The sequence below is a fragment of the Guillardia theta genome, assembly GCF_000315625.1.
Source record: "Guillardia theta CCMP2712 unplaced genomic scaffold GUITHscaffold_24, whole genome shotgun sequence".
Classification (NCBI taxonomy): domain Eukaryota; class Cryptophyceae; order Pyrenomonadales; family Geminigeraceae; genus Guillardia; species Guillardia theta.
The window spans coordinates 156,815-172,801 of NW_005434650.1; the positions used below are offsets into that span (position 1 = coordinate 156,815).

General features: G+C 54.0%; 4 protein-coding genes across 4 annotated transcripts; 2 read left to right on the top strand and 2 right to left on the bottom strand.

Annotated features, from left to right (window-relative positions):
- Positions 1-2,311: 2,311 nt before the first annotated feature.
- On the top strand, positions 2,312-2,692 carry GUITHDRAFT_40512 (hypothetical protein; the record flags this gene model as incomplete). Its single annotated transcript, XM_005834680.1, has 2 exons — positions 2,312-2,530; positions 2,573-2,692. Coding segments are annotated over 2 exons (339 nt in total), but the record flags the coding sequence as incomplete, so codon positions are not given.
- Positions 2,693-3,032: 340 nt separating this feature from the next.
- GUITHDRAFT_151958 (hypothetical protein) lies at positions 3,033-3,992 on the bottom strand. Its single transcript, XM_005834681.1, has 3 exons — positions 3,654-3,992; positions 3,296-3,493; positions 3,033-3,239 (listed from the first exon to the last, which is right to left on the bottom strand). Exons 2-3 carry the CDS (start codon positions 3,425-3,427, stop codon positions 3,189-3,191), a joined length of 183 nt encoding a protein of 60 aa, XP_005834738.1. The 5' UTR covers positions 3,428-3,493; positions 3,654-3,992; the 3' UTR covers positions 3,033-3,188.
- Positions 3,993-9,318: 5,326 nt separating this feature from the next.
- GUITHDRAFT_137150 (hypothetical protein) lies at positions 9,319-11,070 on the top strand (the record flags this gene model as incomplete). The annotated part of the gene is made up of 4 exons (XM_005834682.1): positions 9,319-9,431; positions 9,521-9,605; positions 9,686-9,807; positions 9,852-11,070. The coding sequence occupies 4 exons, from the start codon at positions 9,319-9,321 to the stop codon at positions 11,068-11,070; spliced, it is 1,539 nt and encodes a 512-aa protein (XP_005834739.1).
- Positions 11,071-11,321: 251 nt separating this feature from the next.
- GUITHDRAFT_137151 (hypothetical protein) lies at positions 11,322-15,726 on the bottom strand (the record flags this gene model as incomplete). Its single annotated transcript, XM_005834683.1, has 24 exons — positions 11,322-11,409; positions 11,450-11,489; positions 11,536-11,641; positions 11,683-11,745; positions 11,788-11,876; positions 11,919-12,317; positions 12,371-12,431; positions 12,502-12,576; positions 12,672-12,737; positions 12,781-12,857; positions 12,935-13,025; positions 13,104-13,199; positions 13,271-13,675; positions 13,716-13,805; positions 13,963-14,064; positions 14,337-14,416; positions 14,467-14,557; positions 14,610-14,696; positions 14,743-14,818; positions 14,873-14,940; positions 14,985-15,050; positions 15,097-15,144; positions 15,195-15,257; positions 15,304-15,726. The coding sequence occupies 24 exons, from the start codon at positions 15,724-15,726 to the stop codon at positions 11,322-11,324; spliced, it is 2,850 nt and encodes a 949-aa protein (XP_005834740.1).
- Between the last annotated feature and the right edge of the window lie 261 nt (positions 15,727-15,987).

A 15,987-nucleotide genomic window follows, 5' to 3' on the forward strand; every position in this document is an offset into this window, starting at 1 on the left:
AGCAGGAGACTCTAGCCCACAAACTTCCTGCCTCAACAGCCGTCAAGCAGATGCTCCCAACCGACGTGATCGTTGAGGTTGCGTCTCCTGCTTTCTCCTTATCTCTCCTCGCAACCCTTCTTGCCCACTCCTCCTCTGCTCCCCCTCCTCCAGTTCTCACCTCGCGGCAGGGCACGCAATACGCCAAGAAGGCGAAGAGGCTTGTCAAGAACAAGATATCAGACCTTCCGAACCTGCCCGAAGTTCCTATGCGGCTCATCCGACCGGCGGGGTCGAAAAGCAATGAAAGCCTCCCCAGCCAGATCCTGATGGTGAGCCGACAATCTGCTCTTCTGCTGCTGAGATTCCATTGCAGGATCTTGAGAAAGCGCAGAAGGAAGGAAGGAGCCCCCGAGATTTGGAGGGGGAGATAGAGGAGGAGGAGCAGCAGCAGCAAGAGAAGGTGGAGTAGATTGGATGGCTGACGCGTGAACTTATCCTTCCCAGCAGACGGTGTCGCACCCTCCAAGACGAGCGCTTTCTGACAGCGACATACAGCTGGCCCCGGCCAAGGTGACTGAGAAGTGTCAGACGCTCCTGCTCGTTCTCACTATTCCAACTGCAGATGAAGCAGCTCGATGATCCTCTCAGATGACCAGACCGCCATGTGTAACTAGTAACCAGCGGTGATGACCTCGACTCTCCTCGACTCTCTTGCCTTTACAACTCATCGCAGTCTTCAGTCTTTCAGTCAATTTTTGTGCATTACAACTTGATGTGTTTTTTCGATGGCATCTGCAACTCACCCACTGTACTACTGCCAGGCCCAAGCCCGGGGCCGGGCGAGAGGTCTCTCTGGCACCCCCGGTGCTGACTTCGGAGGCTTCGTGGCCGCCAGTGCCGCGTGCGTACGGTACGGACGGTACTACGGTAGGGTCACCGGTCACTGAGCCGGCGGGCCGCACCGGCGCCGGGCACTGCCGTGCGGCCGCGGCCCCGGGCCGGGCCGCCGCGTGCCACTCCGAGGCGAGCCCAGTGTGAGGCCTTGATTCCGGGAGCGGGGACGGGGGCGACCTGCGAGAGATGCGGGGGATGGTCGCAATGGCGGTGATGTTGGGATCTGCTGGGGTGATGGCGGGAGGAGGAGGAGAGCGAGCGACATGTTGGCCAGTGCAGAGGAACAAAGAGACTCTTGCCGGAGCCAGCTGGCGATCAAGAGATCGAGCCCTGCTCCTGTTCCTCATCCCGTCCTCGGACGAAGAAGCATGGGCGACCGGATGGAGGCAAGACTCAGACGAGCCCGATGAGGTGAAGGAGAAGGTGAGAGGTGCCGCTGCTCCTTGCTTGTCTGCTTGTCTGCTTGTCTGCTTGTCTGCTTGTCTGCTTGTCTGCTTGTCTGCTTGTCTGCTTGTCTGCTTGTCTGCTTGTCTGCTTGTCTGTCTTTTGCCCATCATGAATTGAACGTTCTGACAGTATGAGAAAGCGATGGAGAAAGTAGAGAGCATAGAGAAGTCTGGCAACAATGACCTCATGTTCGAGACGACTGTGAGTGCTGAGTCTTCTCACATTCTTCTCGTGATCAAGTGCCTGACAGTCCCGCATGATGGCCTGCTTCGCGGAAGAAGGTTTCTGCAACAAGAATCCGTTGGAGTACCCGGACCGTAGCGTCAGAACTCGATTGTCTCAACGTCTGTGCGACGTGATCGATCGAATGCACCACAAGTTCGAGGGGAGGGTCTGGGAGCAGACGAAGCCTGTGGATGTGCCGCAGATTGACTTGTCAGAAGACACGGAAGACAATGAGACTCTCTCCTTCGTCCCTCCGAGACTTGACGCTAGACTTTGCAATCCCCCGTGTTCTGCTCGTGCCCTGTCGCTCTGCCTCTCAGCTCCTCCTCCTGTTCCTCGTCGTGTCACACTTAGGCGGACACCGCTGCAGCTCAGGGGAGGAGCCGACATGGACTTGAACTCGTACCTCCAGAACGTGAAGGCGCAGCTGCTGTCTCAGAACATGACAAACATCGTCGGCAAGGGGCCGACTGTGGATGACGGGAAGCACTTACGATATCCGATGCCCAAGGAGCTGCAAGCTCTCTACGAGCATCCTGCCTTCCAAGACATGAATCCCTCAAGGGAGTTGTGGCAGACGAGGAGAAACTCCAACGAGACGGCCGAGCGCTTGGGGCTCAAGCTCTTCCGCATATGCGACCAAGTTTCCTTCGACATCGACCCAATCACCGAGAAGGGCCCCTTCAAGGTCTTCCTCTCCCAGCTCCTCTCCCAGCTCCTCTCCCAGCTCCTCCTCTCCCTCCTCCTCCTCTCCCTTCTCTCCACTCCTTACAGGCTGACCTGCTTGCAGATGGATGTAGCCGCAGCTCGAGAATGCATCAGGCAGGGTGCAGATGTGAACGTGCAGGGCGAGTATGCGCTGACGGCTCTGCACGTGCTGAGCGCGGTGGACGGGTACGAGGAGCTGATCGAAGAGCTGATCAAGGCTGGAGGCGACGTGAACGCGAGGGACTCCGTGGGACAGACGCCACTGCATGACGCGGTGAGGGGAGGAGGGCCAAGGTGGAGGGTGACGGGACAGCAGGTCAGATTCCGGTCGGCCAACGACACGCGATCGGTGAAGACTGTGAAGCTGCTGTTGAAGGCGGGGGCAGATGTTAACGCCACGTCCTCCTTCAATGATTCGGTCGTCGACTACGCCGAGGACGCTCTCCGCAAGCATGAGGTGGGAAGTGGCTCCTTGAGCAGAGAGGCAGCTGTCGCCCGTGAGATCGGTGAGGCGTGAGAGCTCGTGCACGTGCGCTGATCTTCTCGCTCAGTGTCGTTGGTGGGAGGAAACGTCTGGGCGGGTCTGGAGTTCGCCATGCGTCACAAGGAGCAGGTAAGCGGAGAAGATTTGATAGCAAGCTTGATGAGAATCCGCACAGGTTGAGAAGAGGCGAGCACGAAAGCAACGCAAGCTGATTCGAAACCCTCCTCCGCCCAGCTACTCTGCAGCTCCTCCATCCGTCTACGACTCGGACGACTTTAAATGAGATAGTAAAGGGAAAAATAAGATTTTCATTTCAATTCCAACGAGAGAGCCGAGAAGATCAGAAGAGGCAAAAGCGTGACTACGTTAACACAACAAGAGAACCGAAATTTACATCAATGAGCATCCGCATTCGCTGAAACCCCCCGACCGCGTCCTGCTTCTCCTTCTACTCCTTCTTCAGCTTCTGTAAAATCGCGTGGACTGCTCCTTCCTTGACCTGCTTCTTCGTCAGACTCTGCATGTCATGCACATATCACACGCTCTTCTCCTCACCCGCATTCGCCTTAAAATGTCATCGAGTTTCTCACAAGCGAGCGCCTGCAGTGCTGCAAGCGTCCACTGCTCGTGGTAGAGTTGAGCTGCCACTCGGTCTGCGTACTCCTTGGTGTTCAAGGCTTCTCGCATGAACTCCAGCAGCTGCTCGTCCTCGCAGTCTACGTCACTCGTACGGTAAAGAGCTTCTTGGCTCCACTGAGAAACGAAGATCAGTTCAAGTCCACATGCACAACAAGCAAAGTGATCAGGTACACGTGAAATGAGGGACACACGCGTTTCAAGGTGTTGAGATTGAAGATGGACAAGGAATGAGATCACAATTGTCTTGACAGCCGCAAGAAAGAGCAGGTCTCACCGTCCCTTGTCCCTGGGGCTCATTGCAGGCAGCCACACGGAAGAAGTAATCGGTAGATGCCAGGAGATTTTCTACTTTGCACGAAGTGATGCCGCATCGAACTTCCTTCCAGTCCCGCACTTCGCTCTCCCCTTCCTTGATGCTGAACTGCACAACATACTCGATGACAGGATAGCCCGAGGGCTCGGGAGGGTCCCACGAAAGGACGATGTTGTCATATGACACTGAAGACCGAAGTGGCCGGCCTGGAGCCCTAGGAGGAAACGAAAGAGCCGCTCGCAGCTTCTCACGATGCTTCGGTAAAATCTGCAGCTTTTCCATGACCTCACGAAGTTCATCTTGTGGAAGTCGAGAAAGTGTCTCCGCATCATACAGGGAACGAGCGAATCTGTCAAAGTATTCTTCACATCCACATGACTTGCAAAGTTCCCTCAGTCTCTGTTCTTCCTCCTCTGTCAGCTGCCTTGCCCATTTCTCATCCTCAGTCTGCACGACGATAACGTCGCTGAAAGCCTGCCCTCCGGAATTCTTCGCCCCGACCCGGAACTTGTATTCCGTTTGCCCCACCAGATTCTCCCGAGTGAAGGCGAGGATTGGCCTTTTCCTCACTCGCTCTGCCTCCTCACATCCAGAGATGTGACGGCGATCCCGCTTCATCCGACGCAGTTGCTCCCCAACAGCGCTCTCAGAATCTACAACTGCCACCCACGTGTCGCCTTTCAGCTGCTGCACCTCATAACCACTGACGGATGCCTGCGAAAGCGATCAGCACAGAACATCAGGTAAGCTCCAGGTACCTGACTATGAGGCCAGTTAATGGTTACTGAGTTGTGGGTCATGATGGCTGATACAGCCAGGGGAGGCTGAGGGGGGGGAGGAGGGAGGGTTTCGAACATGTTCGAGTCACTCCACTCACTCCAGCCCAGAGCATTCTTGGCTCTTATTCGGAAATGATACACCATGCGAGGCTCCGGGCAGCTCACTTCAACTGACAAGTTGGTTATTTCCTCAGAGACGGTCTGCCATTCTTCTTCTCCATCTTTGCGCATTTGAAGCGCGTACGCCGTGACCTCTGAACCATGGTTCCTCATGGGCGGTTTCCATTGCAAGATGATGGCATCAGACAACTGCTCAGAGGATTCTGGTTGCGAGGGAGGTGGAGGTACATCGCACTTGACGGTAACTTTCAGAGGTTCGGTCGGTTCACCAGGGCCAACCTGATTCAAAGCTCGAATCTGGAATGCATATTCTTGACCGGGGACTAGGTCTTCCACTATGTAGCACAGACGTCCCTCTCCAACTTCTACCGCAGTGATAGTCTGCCACAAAGTGTCTGGATCCTGATCAACTTCAGCACCGGAGCTTGTGCATCGAACTTGATACGCTGTCACTGGGAACGCGTCATCCAATGGCTGATCCCATGAAAGGGTCGTCGATGTCGAGCTGGTGTCACACGAGTAGAATGTAGAAGGTTGTTGTGGCGGTGGGACGGTAGTTTTCTGCAGCACTGCAGGTGACCATGGCCCATCGCCTCCACCATTTTTTCCTCGCACTTGAACAGCGTACAACGTGTCTGGCATGAGCCCGATGATGCTGCACGAGTAGTCGCCACCAATGTCTTCCCCACACGGAATCTCCTTGGAGCTCCAGGCGTCTCTGTCCTCCTGCTCCATGTTTCTTGCTAGTTTTGCTGTGCCACCAGTACAAGCATCCAGCTCCTCTTGCGTCACTTCTCTCCAGCTGACCTCGCAGACCGCCGTTACATTCATTTCAGCCTCATCTCTCATGCTCCACTGAAAATGCAAGGCGTTGGGCTCAATCCGCTCCACTGCTACAGAAGTTGGCAGCGGAGGTGGCAAGGGCTGAGTTACGACATCGCACTGAGCACTTGGATCACTCAACCCCGCCTCACTCCTTGCACGAACAAAAAACTTATATGAACAGTTCGGCTGCAGCTGTTGCGCATGATAATACACAAGTTTGCTCAAGGGCGAGGTAGCACGTCCATCTTCAGCAGACCCTGAGTTTGAGTACACGGCAGGTACGACAGCCTCTTTCATGTCAGATTCATCGTCGGTCTTGTATTGGAAGACGTGATAGTGCTGGATTTCATACCCATGGTCTTCTGGTTGGTTCCAAACTAAGCTTGCAGAAAGCGACTTCACAGAATCCACTCGAACCTCTGCAGCTGCAGGAGGCGGCAAAATGGTGGCAATTTCGCTCCATTCACCTACGCCCAGGCTATTGCTGGCCCGAACTCTGAAGTGGTAAGTCTTGTCAGCGTACAAAGGAACTCGTTTCTTTTCCAAGGAAGGGATAACATCTGAAAATTTGGGGTGTGTGCAAGAACATGTCACTTCAGGCACGGATTTCCAATCATCTTCACGACTATCATCATCTGGCAATAAGCCCTCCAGGCGTTGCAAGAGATAACTTTCGGCACATAAATACTCGTCTCCCTTTTTACACGGAGCAGCCAAGATCGTCACTTCAGCCATCGTACTTGAAACTCTATGAACGACCGGGCGAGGAGCAGGCACAGGAATATCTGACACATTGAGGGTGGGGAAGACTGCTGTAGTCCAAGGGGACGTTAAGACTGGCGGTCCCGAAGATGTACTGCGCAGCTCCAATCTCAAACGGATCTTGTACACGGTATTTGGTAGAAGCCCTGTGACCGGCGCATTGACAATTTTCAACATGAAGATGCATTCCCCCAGGACTTCGGTGTCGTCAGCTTTGCAGAATTCAACATTCCAGAAAACATTGGGTGCAATGGTAGTTCCCTCCAAGCTTGGGGCAGGATTCCACTTGATATGCAAGCTTGTCGTTGTGCTATCTTCTAGCGCCAGTCCAGTTGGTTCTGGAAGACTCGTCAGTGCGGAAAAGTCATTAGTAGCCAGTGCTTGAGAGCCCGTGACCATTCCGTTTGAGCCTGGCACTAAAAAGTCCAAACTTTAATAATTGGCAGGTTTCGGTGTTTCAACACTCACCAGAAGTTGCAGGTTGAGTCGAATCCAAAGATGGTAAGAAACAGCTTGTTGTTGCAAGAACTGCCTTCGCTGCTTGAATTGCGGTCGGTAGAGCAGGCGATGGGAGTTGGAGTGAGGTGCAAGGGGGCAACGAAGCGATTCCTGTTGCAGCTGGAGAGCTGGCAAATGCTGCTGGATCCCTATGCGCACTGATAGTCGGAATGGCCATCGTAGCTCCCACATTTGCTGCGTGAGCTCCCAATACACTCGCTGCCCCCACACTGGCAGCATGAGTTGCCAGCACCGAGGTGGTGAGAGGGTTGGTTGGGATGAAAGGCAGAGGCAATGTAGAAGTTGTAATCGGCGTGATAGGTTGCAGTGCTGGAATAGTTTGCCTCACATCATTGGTCAATGCACCCAAGTCCAAGGAGCTACTGACGATGACTCGATCCATCCTGTTGCTGATAAACTCTGACATGTAAGTAGAAACCTCTGGAGTTGGCAACGCCCGCTGACCATCGGCCAAGGACGTTGCTCCAGCGATCAGACTATGCTGCAAGGACTCTTGGCTTTCTGAGGTCTGAAGACCAAAAGATGTTGAAAAAACAGCTTTTGTTGGCTGAGGGAAGGAAAGGGGGTGAGCGGTGATAACGAGTCCGGACGAGGTAGTGAGATCCGTCGGAACCGGTTGGCTAACAGCCACGTTTGCTGAAAAAAACGTTGTTTGAAAGCGCTACTCTTGTTCAACAGTACTGGCCTGTAAAGAATCGGTAAGCCAACTCCAAAACGAAAGAAAGTTCAAAAGTGTTGCGAAAGGTCTATAGGGAATTCGGAATTGCTCTACAAATGGACTAGTAACCGCCAAACATGTCTGAACAATAGGAGGGTTCCAAAACAAACATAGCTTCAACTAACTAACTGCAAGTACATAAGGTTTATCACAGTCACTTTGCCGCGATATCAACCAGAAACCCTTTGCTCTTTTGAAATCAAGCTGCCCCTAATGAAAAATCCTGAGCGAGTCAAACAACGCATCAAGATTCAAGGCATCCTTCTTCAGAGGAAGCCTAAAATGTCATCATCTGCTCCACTGAGACTATCAACTCGAGCGATCTTCTCCTCTTAGCCGCTTGCTCATCCTCCTTCTCTCCATTCCCCTTCCCCAACTTTCGCCATGGCGCCAGGAGGAGCGGAGAAGACCCACCCCACCCCGTGAAATATGAAAAATGACCCCACCCTGTTAGTCCTCAAGTACCCTACCGTTCCGTCCCCACCTCCCGTTTCCCCAAGACCAACGACCCCTTTCTCCTAGCTACCTCATCTGACCACCCCTGTTGCAACATGATTCTACCCCCCATGTTCATATCCGGACACACCCCTTTCACTACTCCCTTGGTAATCAGACCCTACCCCTTTGATGTTCAAGACTACCCACCCATCATGCCATGTTACCCCACACAGTATGCAAATCAGTCTTTTCCACCCATCAGTTCTCCAAAAACTACCCCCTCAGACTAGCACCCCATCTTATCTCCACCCCTGCTAGTAGGGTGATACCCCTGCCACTCCATTTTGATATACATATTTATAAATTGTACCTTTGGCCATCAACGCTGTACACATTATAATATTTGTTGATTAAATAAATATTTTACAGAATGGTGGTACTTTCGTTGTACGATTTTTGGTATCTAAAACGTTTTAAACAATACCAATATTATCATCACGGGTAGCCATAGTGTTGCCCTTGTGGAAGGGGGTCCATTGAGGGGGGGTGTAATAATAGAGGTTGAACGGCTAATTGCCAAGGGTGGGTGGTAGTACCCACCATCAATCGTAGACTCTTTCCTGGGTGGGGTTGATATGTTAGATTTCTCAACTAGTCCTTACCCCACACTACCCTACCCTACCCTGGAGGCATTATTTGGGGTACATACACCCTCCCCAGTCATCAGAAGACCCACCCCCAGAAGATTTTGACCTTCAAGCCCGTAGATTCCCTAGAAGGAAAACCCACCCCTAGTCTCCCTCTGCGGCCATGCCCCCATAGGTGGACCCCTACCTCCCAATTCCGTTTCAAGTACCCCCTCTTTCCCTATGTACTCCTGACCTACTGCCTCTTCCTCTACTCGGGGATAGAAATTCCCCCGGTCTCGGAATGTTCAAAGTAAAGCTGTCTAACCACCCCACCCTATCTGCTCCCTCCCTAATTGCACTCCTTGTTTCAACCACCCCTCATCAAGACTTATCATGGACCGGTAGTCCACGATAACCAAATCAAATCAACTGTCACCCAGTCGTTCACCGGGTGTACTTCGACTACCCCGGTCTTTGTCTGGAAATTAGACGTGAGGGTGGGTACTCTATTCCTCATCTCGCTTTTTTCTTCCCCAACTCTGAAGGACCCCTCATCTCCTCGTTCCCTCATCCCCACTCCTACGTTTCGCTGACTCGAATTTGTTTATGTTGGGCGCTATGAGCTCAATCCTTTTGTAGTAATGCAGTCGAGTCACTGCATTACTACAAACAAATTCAGTGACGTCCGGTCATCGGACAAAAACAGTCGGTCGCCAGCCCGGCCGGGCTCTTGTCGCATCATCGCCCTCAAACACCTTCAGCAGGTCCGTCCGGCCAGCCGTCCGGCAACATCCTGTACTGGGCAAGGACGGCAACGCGCGTCTGGTGAACTAGAGATGGCGGGGAGGCTGCGGAGGATATGGCAGGAGGCGATGGAGGAGGAGCTGCAGTACGAGGGGGAGGACGAGGAGTCTGTTAGAGTCGGCAAGTGGGTGAGGGATGTCTGCATGTAAGTTATAGTTGCGCAGCAATGCTCCGTCAGTGATCACCGTTCATTCACCAGGTTCTGCCTCTATCTCCTTGTCTGCACTCTCGCAGTGCTTTTGGGGAACGAGAAGAACATGGCAAGGAGTGTGAACAAGTTCTGGGTGAACTTCTTCTCGAACCGGAGCTCGACAGTCAGGTGAGCTTGCTCGAAAGCCATGGCTAGTTTCAAAGTTTGTTGTTCCTTACGAGGTCCTCAGAGACCTGGATGGGCTGCAGCTGTTCATGAACGAGGTGATTGCTGGCGAGCTGATGAAGACTTCATTCCTGTACAACCGCTACGGACAACAGAACAGCTCTTACGGAGTTCTTTTCGGCAATTCGTTGATTGGGAATGCAAGGTGATTTGTGGGCTGTGACAGCCATCAGGCTAACGGCGTTGCAGCTTGCGGCAGGTGAGGGTCAAGAGCGACGCGTGCGGCTCAGTCCATGGCGCCCTTGACAACGATGGCATCCTAGCTGGCACCGAGTGCTACCCGTCATGGACCTTGGGAACGGAAGACGCCGTCTACTCCAAGAGCAAGGCTCAGAAGCCCCTACAGCCCAAGAGCTTCCACGCCTTCACCTCCGCAGCTTCGACCGGCTCTCCCAGCTACGTCGGGAGCTTCGGCACGTACCCGGGAGGAGGCTTCGTCGCTTCGTTCGCTGTGCAAGACACGAGCAGGATATTGCAAGAAGTTGCAGGCGCCCAATGGGTGGACCCGAAGACTCGCGCGCTCTTCTTTGAGATGTTCATGTACAGCGCCAATGACGATCTGTTTCTTTTCTCTCAAGTCTGCTTCGAGTTCCCAGCTGGAGGCTTCGTTTTACCGTCTAGCACGGTGTACACCTACGATATCAACCGCTACAAGGCGAGCAGCATGAAGAGCAACCTCGAGTACTTCTTCTTCTTCTTATCCTTGTTGTACATCTTGAAGGAGTTCGCGGCCTTCCGTCGACAGAACATCTGGAGATATCTTCACTTCGACTGGCCAACCCTCGAGTTGACGCTGGTGCTGCTGGTTATCATCAGCGCCGGGCTGAGAGTGTACCACTCGTACATGCTCTCAAAGATTACTTCATCCTCGGCCATGACTGTTCTATCTGTGCAGCAGGCTGTAAGAGGAGCTGCAGTCGCGTCGGCAAATCTCGATGCTGCCTTCGGGGTCATCGCGTTTCTTCTCTGGACCAAAAGTCTGAGATACATCATGCTCACCAGGTCAACTCGTCGCTTAATGACAGCGATCTACTTCAACGTCCGCAAGATGCTGTCGTTCGCCATGATCGCTACTTTGCTCATCTACGCCTGCTCACTCACTGCTTTCATGCTGTTCGGGGCCAACCTTGACCAGTTCCAGTCGATCAACAGAAGCGGCTCCACCATCATCCAGTCGATCTTCGGCAACAAGATCTTCGCTGTCCTGGTCCATGAGACCGGCAGCGGAGGTTTCCTCTACTACTTCGGAACCATCGCGGCGATCCGCGTCTTCGTCTACAGCATCCTTGTGGCCATCGGCATCGACAGCTACAGGAAGGCGGTGCAAGGCGAGCAGACGGCGAAGAAGCCTCTGCTAGAGCTGATCCGCGGGGAGCTTGCGCGGAGACATCGGGAGTACATGACGTGAGATTGTTCTTCGCTCTTAACTTCTCTGAGGGTGTTGGATGTAGGAGGGGATTCAAGGAGGAGGAGGAGGCGTCGGGCCTGGTGAGCCCCGTTTGTTCATTCATATGGACTGACAGCCTGGCAGAGGACGATCAACCGACGAGCTTCTTCGAACGCGCAGCGCAAGGAGTCAGGAGCTCCCCGCGAAGCAAGATGGAAACCCTGGGGGTTGGATGACAAGGACGGCAGTAACGAGCATCTGTGATGGGCCCTTCACTTCGCCCAGCCGATCGCCTGCAGCCAGTAGTTCTCCGCATCGCGGATGGAGCCGGCGACGAAACTTTCTTTCTGCTTGCTGATCCTTGAGGTCAGTGCGAGCGGTTGACTGAGGCAGCAACAACCTGAGGATCGCCGACTTCTCTTCCTCTCTTGGCAGCGGATCTGCGACACGCGTCAGTCTTGTTGTGCTCGTGACGAGCATGGCAACCCGGGTTGATGCTCCTGCTGCTGCTGCTGTCGGCCGGCTCCGGCGGTCTCCCTTGCTCGGGCATCTTGTCGCCAGGATAGTCTCTGAACCACGTCTCTGGAGAAATCTGAGCAGCTGTCAGCTGTGCGGCCCGATGCTGCCTCTCACCTGCGCTCGGAGGTTGGAAGCCAGTCGGTTACTGTGATCGAGACGGTCTTGGAGGACAGCAACCTGCGGCAGAGGTCAGCTCGACCCTCATCGCACTGCCTTCACGTGGCATCTGTGCTTCTCCTTCTCTGCCAGCAGCTCGTGTGCGAGGCTGCGGCTTGTGTCTTCCAGCTGGAAACATCTCTTCTCCGTGCCTGAGGCCAGGGTGACATTCTGGGAGGGGAGGGAGGACTCACTTGTCAGGTTCTCCTTGGCGGCGGTCAAGGCCTTCTGAAGGGCGGAGATGCGGGCTCGAAGCGCTCTGATCAAGACAGCGTTGCCCTCCCACTTGCTCTCCTCCACGTCCATGGCGAGAGGCTGTTGATCTCTGGGGAACAGGTCAGTGAGGAGAAGCGCTGCGAGGAAAGGATACCTCGGGTCCTTGTCGTGCCCATCCTCGCTGTGTGGTGCGGAGTCATTGAAGGGAAGGAAAGCTCGAGGGCTCCAGGGCTGCGGGGGGGGGAAGTCTTCAACAGGCTGCCGGATGAGTCTATTGCTCCTCCTCTGCTGGGGCACTCTCGGCCCCTCCTGCGCCTCCGAACTCAAGGCCTCCAGGGTCTCAGGGACCTGCGGGTTGATGGAGCCCGAGACAATCTCTGCAGGCACAAGGTGAGAACGAGCTGAGGTCCGGCCTCCTCCTTCACAGCACCTGCGAGTGAGCTCTGGAGCTTGATGCGCATCCCTTCCATATCGTGAGACTCAATTTCTTCCTGCCTCTGGTTCGTCAACTCCTCCACTTCCTCCTCTTCCTTCTCCTCCTCCTCGGCAAACTTGACGCACCTTGAGGGTCTTTCTGGCCTGATGCTGCGACTTCTCCCACGTCTCTTTCTCAGCCATCAGCTCCTGCAGCTTTGCCTGCCAGAGATTCAGACCAGAGGAAAGCAGAGGAGGAGCTGCAGGGAGAGAAGGAGGAGGGGAAGGAGGAGGAGCTGCACGAAAGGATGGAGGACCTCGGTCGAGGACGAGCGGCTGGTGACGGCTGCGAGCTCCTCCTCGAGTTTCTCCTTGTCAACTTTCTGCCAGCGATTTCAACTCGTTGCGAGATGACAAGCCACTCACGAGCTGGCGGTACAGCTGGGAAAACTCCTCGACGTCGCTCGTTAGCTTCTCGTTGGCCTTGACCAACTCGTCCAGCTCTGCCGCTTGACTGTGAGGAGAAGGAGCAGGGAAAGAGAAAGAGCGGGGGGAGGAGAGCGGGGGAGAAGGGAGGTACCGAACTCTCGTTGGAGGGCGAGCTCATGCAGGGTGAGCTCTTCCTTCCACTGCTGCACCATGCTCTCGTAGCTGCTGGTGACATGTTGGAGCTGAAGATGGCTATGAGAAGGAGCAATGAAAGGGACGCGAAAGAGAGGGAGGAAAGAAGGGAGAGGAGCAGGGTGAACCTGGTCACTTAAAAGAGCTTCAGCTCGTTTCAGGTCGGCGACTTCTTTTCTCATCTCATGCTTCAGACCTCGAATGATCAACTTGCTGCTCGTCATCTTGGAGGGAAGTCATTTTGAAGGAAAGAGACGACAAGAAAATCACGACAAGACAGCGTCAAGGCGACGACCTGAGAATCAAGAGTCGTCGTCGATTCTAGAACTTTCTCTTTCATCTCCGATAGCAGCACATCGAAATTCTCGACGAATCTGTTGTCTTCCACCCGTTGATGTTCGATGAAGTTGAGACAGAAGGAGAGCCTGTCTTCAAACTCTTGTATCTTCCTCGCTATATCCTCTTCGTCCATGGGCTGGCCCCTCGGTGCTACCTCTCCTCCTCCTCTCCTCTTCTCTCCCTCCCCACCCAGCAGTTGGACTGACGTATCTTCCTCACTTGAAATGTCTTCACGCTTCGGGTTTGCGTCCATTTCCGACGAGGGAGAGGAGGAGTATCGAGCAGAGAAGCACAGGCTGGTGCTCTTTCCATTGCCTCCCGTAACTACCGTCCCGTCCAAGTCGCGCACGACGTGCCAAGTCTGCGCGGGGGTGAGCCGAGCAGGGGCAGGCCGAGGTGACCTGGTCGAGCTGAGCCCCAGGAGCGAGACTGATGAGCACTTGACCTACGCAGCCGAACTCGCTGTTGATGACGGAGAGGAGGAGAGTGACCTGAGAGTCAAGGTGAGAGAGGAGTAGGGAGGGGAACTTGGGGAGGTAGGAGAGAGAGCCAGGAAAAGAGAAGGAGGATAGAGAAGATAACGGGTTATGAGGAGGAAGGAAAAGGTGGATAAGGAAGGGGAGAACAGGGGAGGGGGCATGGCAGTACCTCTCTACCGTCAAGCGGGAAGGGTTTCTCAAACGGCTCATTGCAAACGTCGGTGACGGTCAGGGTCTCGTTGAATTCAACGTGATCGAGAGATGACCGAACCTGCAAAGGGAAACGTAAGAAGATGACGGGAGAATGTAGAGGCTACCGAGAGACTATAGGGACATAAAGATATAGAGGCTATAGAGATATAGAGGCTATAGAGATATAGAGGCTATAGATAGAGGCTATAGATAGAGGCTATAGAGACTGTAGATACTACGTTCGTTTGATCAGTCAATCCAGATAGAGACGTTCAGGGCGTGACAAACACAGATACATACATACAACGCGATCAATCTTCATCAAGAGCGGGGGATGAAGGTATCACAGACCTTCTTGGTAGTCAGCTGAGGGCGAACGTCGTAGATGACTTGCTCAGACTCGAGAGAGACCCCGTGAGGAGAAGATCGACCTGCCATGTTGTGGTCATCACTCTGAGGGGGGAGCAGGCGACTCAAAAACCTCTGGAGGGCAGCGTATGTCTTAGCGAGACGTCACGGGAATGGCGGATGGTGTGAGAGGACAGGACGCTGACGGCACAACAAACTTCTCCCTAGGAGGCATCAAGTGAGCTCATGGCATCAGCTTCACTCCCTTGCACTCACTGGCTTCACAAGCTTGCAGGGTCGGTTGCGAACTCCGACGATGGACAAGGAGATGGCCCAAGGGACGACAGCCGGAGGGACCGACGCCTGCAGCCACATGAGCCCTCACACCATCAACGAGCCGCAGGATCACCGGAGGATGACTAGTCGCTCGCTGACCTGCTTGCGCTCCTTCAGCCTCCATGCCATGAGAGTCTCTCCTGGTCTCTCTGCCGCACCAAGTTCAACCTCACACGCGACCCTCTCACACCCTCCCCTCCGACCTCAGCACATCGCCGAAGGACTCCAGGCGATCCCTGAGAGAGTCTAGCTGCTCGAACATGACGAGAATCTGCTAAGGATGAGGGCAAATAAAGAGGCGTCGCTGCCCGTGACCTGCTTCTTGTCTCGAGCACAGGACCTGGTTGTGCGGCTGACTTGGCCCAAAGTCTCTTCAATAACCTGACAAAGAGCGAGGGTGAGTAGTGAAGGAGCAAGAGAAGCTCACCTGCTCTGACGACGAGATCCGAGTCTCAACATCAGCGAAGAAGGACAGCTGTACATCATCTCTCAACTCTCTCCCTCCTCGTTATGCCACACCATCACCTTCGTCTCCAAGAACTCGACTTGCCTCGCAAGCTCTTGGTTCTTCTCCTCCGCTACTCTCAGCTGCATCAGACCGTAAGTCTCAATGACTGTCTCCTCATGTCATCACCGAAGCTGCGAGCGAGTCAAGCTCCTCCCGATCATCGTTGACGAGAGCTGCGTACTCACAAACGTTCCCCTCTTTCACCTTGAGCAAACATTGAGACATGTCGGATGCCAGCACATCTAGCCCTTGCTCAAGACTCGCCATGCCCAGAGCTAGCTGCACCTCTTCCTCTTCGTTCCTTGCGGCATGTCGCAGCTTTGACTCGAGCATGGCCAGCCCCTTGGCTGTCCTTCGAATGAGTGCATGGCCATTGGGGTCTTCGGCATCGAGGTAGTCAAGAACGAACTCGAGATGATCGATCGGATCTGCGGGGGTTCCATGCTCTGGCAGCTGATGGCACATGAGGAGACGACGAGACGCTCTCGCTGCCAGCGCTTCCAGTTGCTGCCATGAGCGCCCCCGCCCACCTGCCGCCGCCCCCGACATGGATTGACAACACTCGCATATAAGTAATATATAATTGTACCAATAATTAGTTTACTGTTGTTTTTCGAAACTATAAACAGTAATAATATAAAAATATATTTAGTACCAAGTAGTAGTGGAAAAAGTTTTATTCTCAAAGGGTTTTGATGGCGTTCATGCCGCGAGACGTAGTGGAGCAAGGGAATGGAAAGCCATGGCAGGGAAGGGGAATCGAAGAAATGGAAGGAAAGGAAGGAAAGGGCAGGATAAGAAGACAATGTA

Bases quoted from the DNA above. Each gene is read 5' to 3' on its own strand.
- GUITHDRAFT_151958 (XM_005834681.1), bottom strand. From the start codon at position 3,427: ATGCGAGAAGCCTTGAACACCAAGGAGTACGCAGACCGAGTGGCAGCT. The intron at 3,240-3,295 runs GTGAGGAGAAGA...ACGAAGAAGCAG, and splicing joins ACATTTTAAGGCGAATGCGG to GTCAAGGAAGGAGCAGTCCA.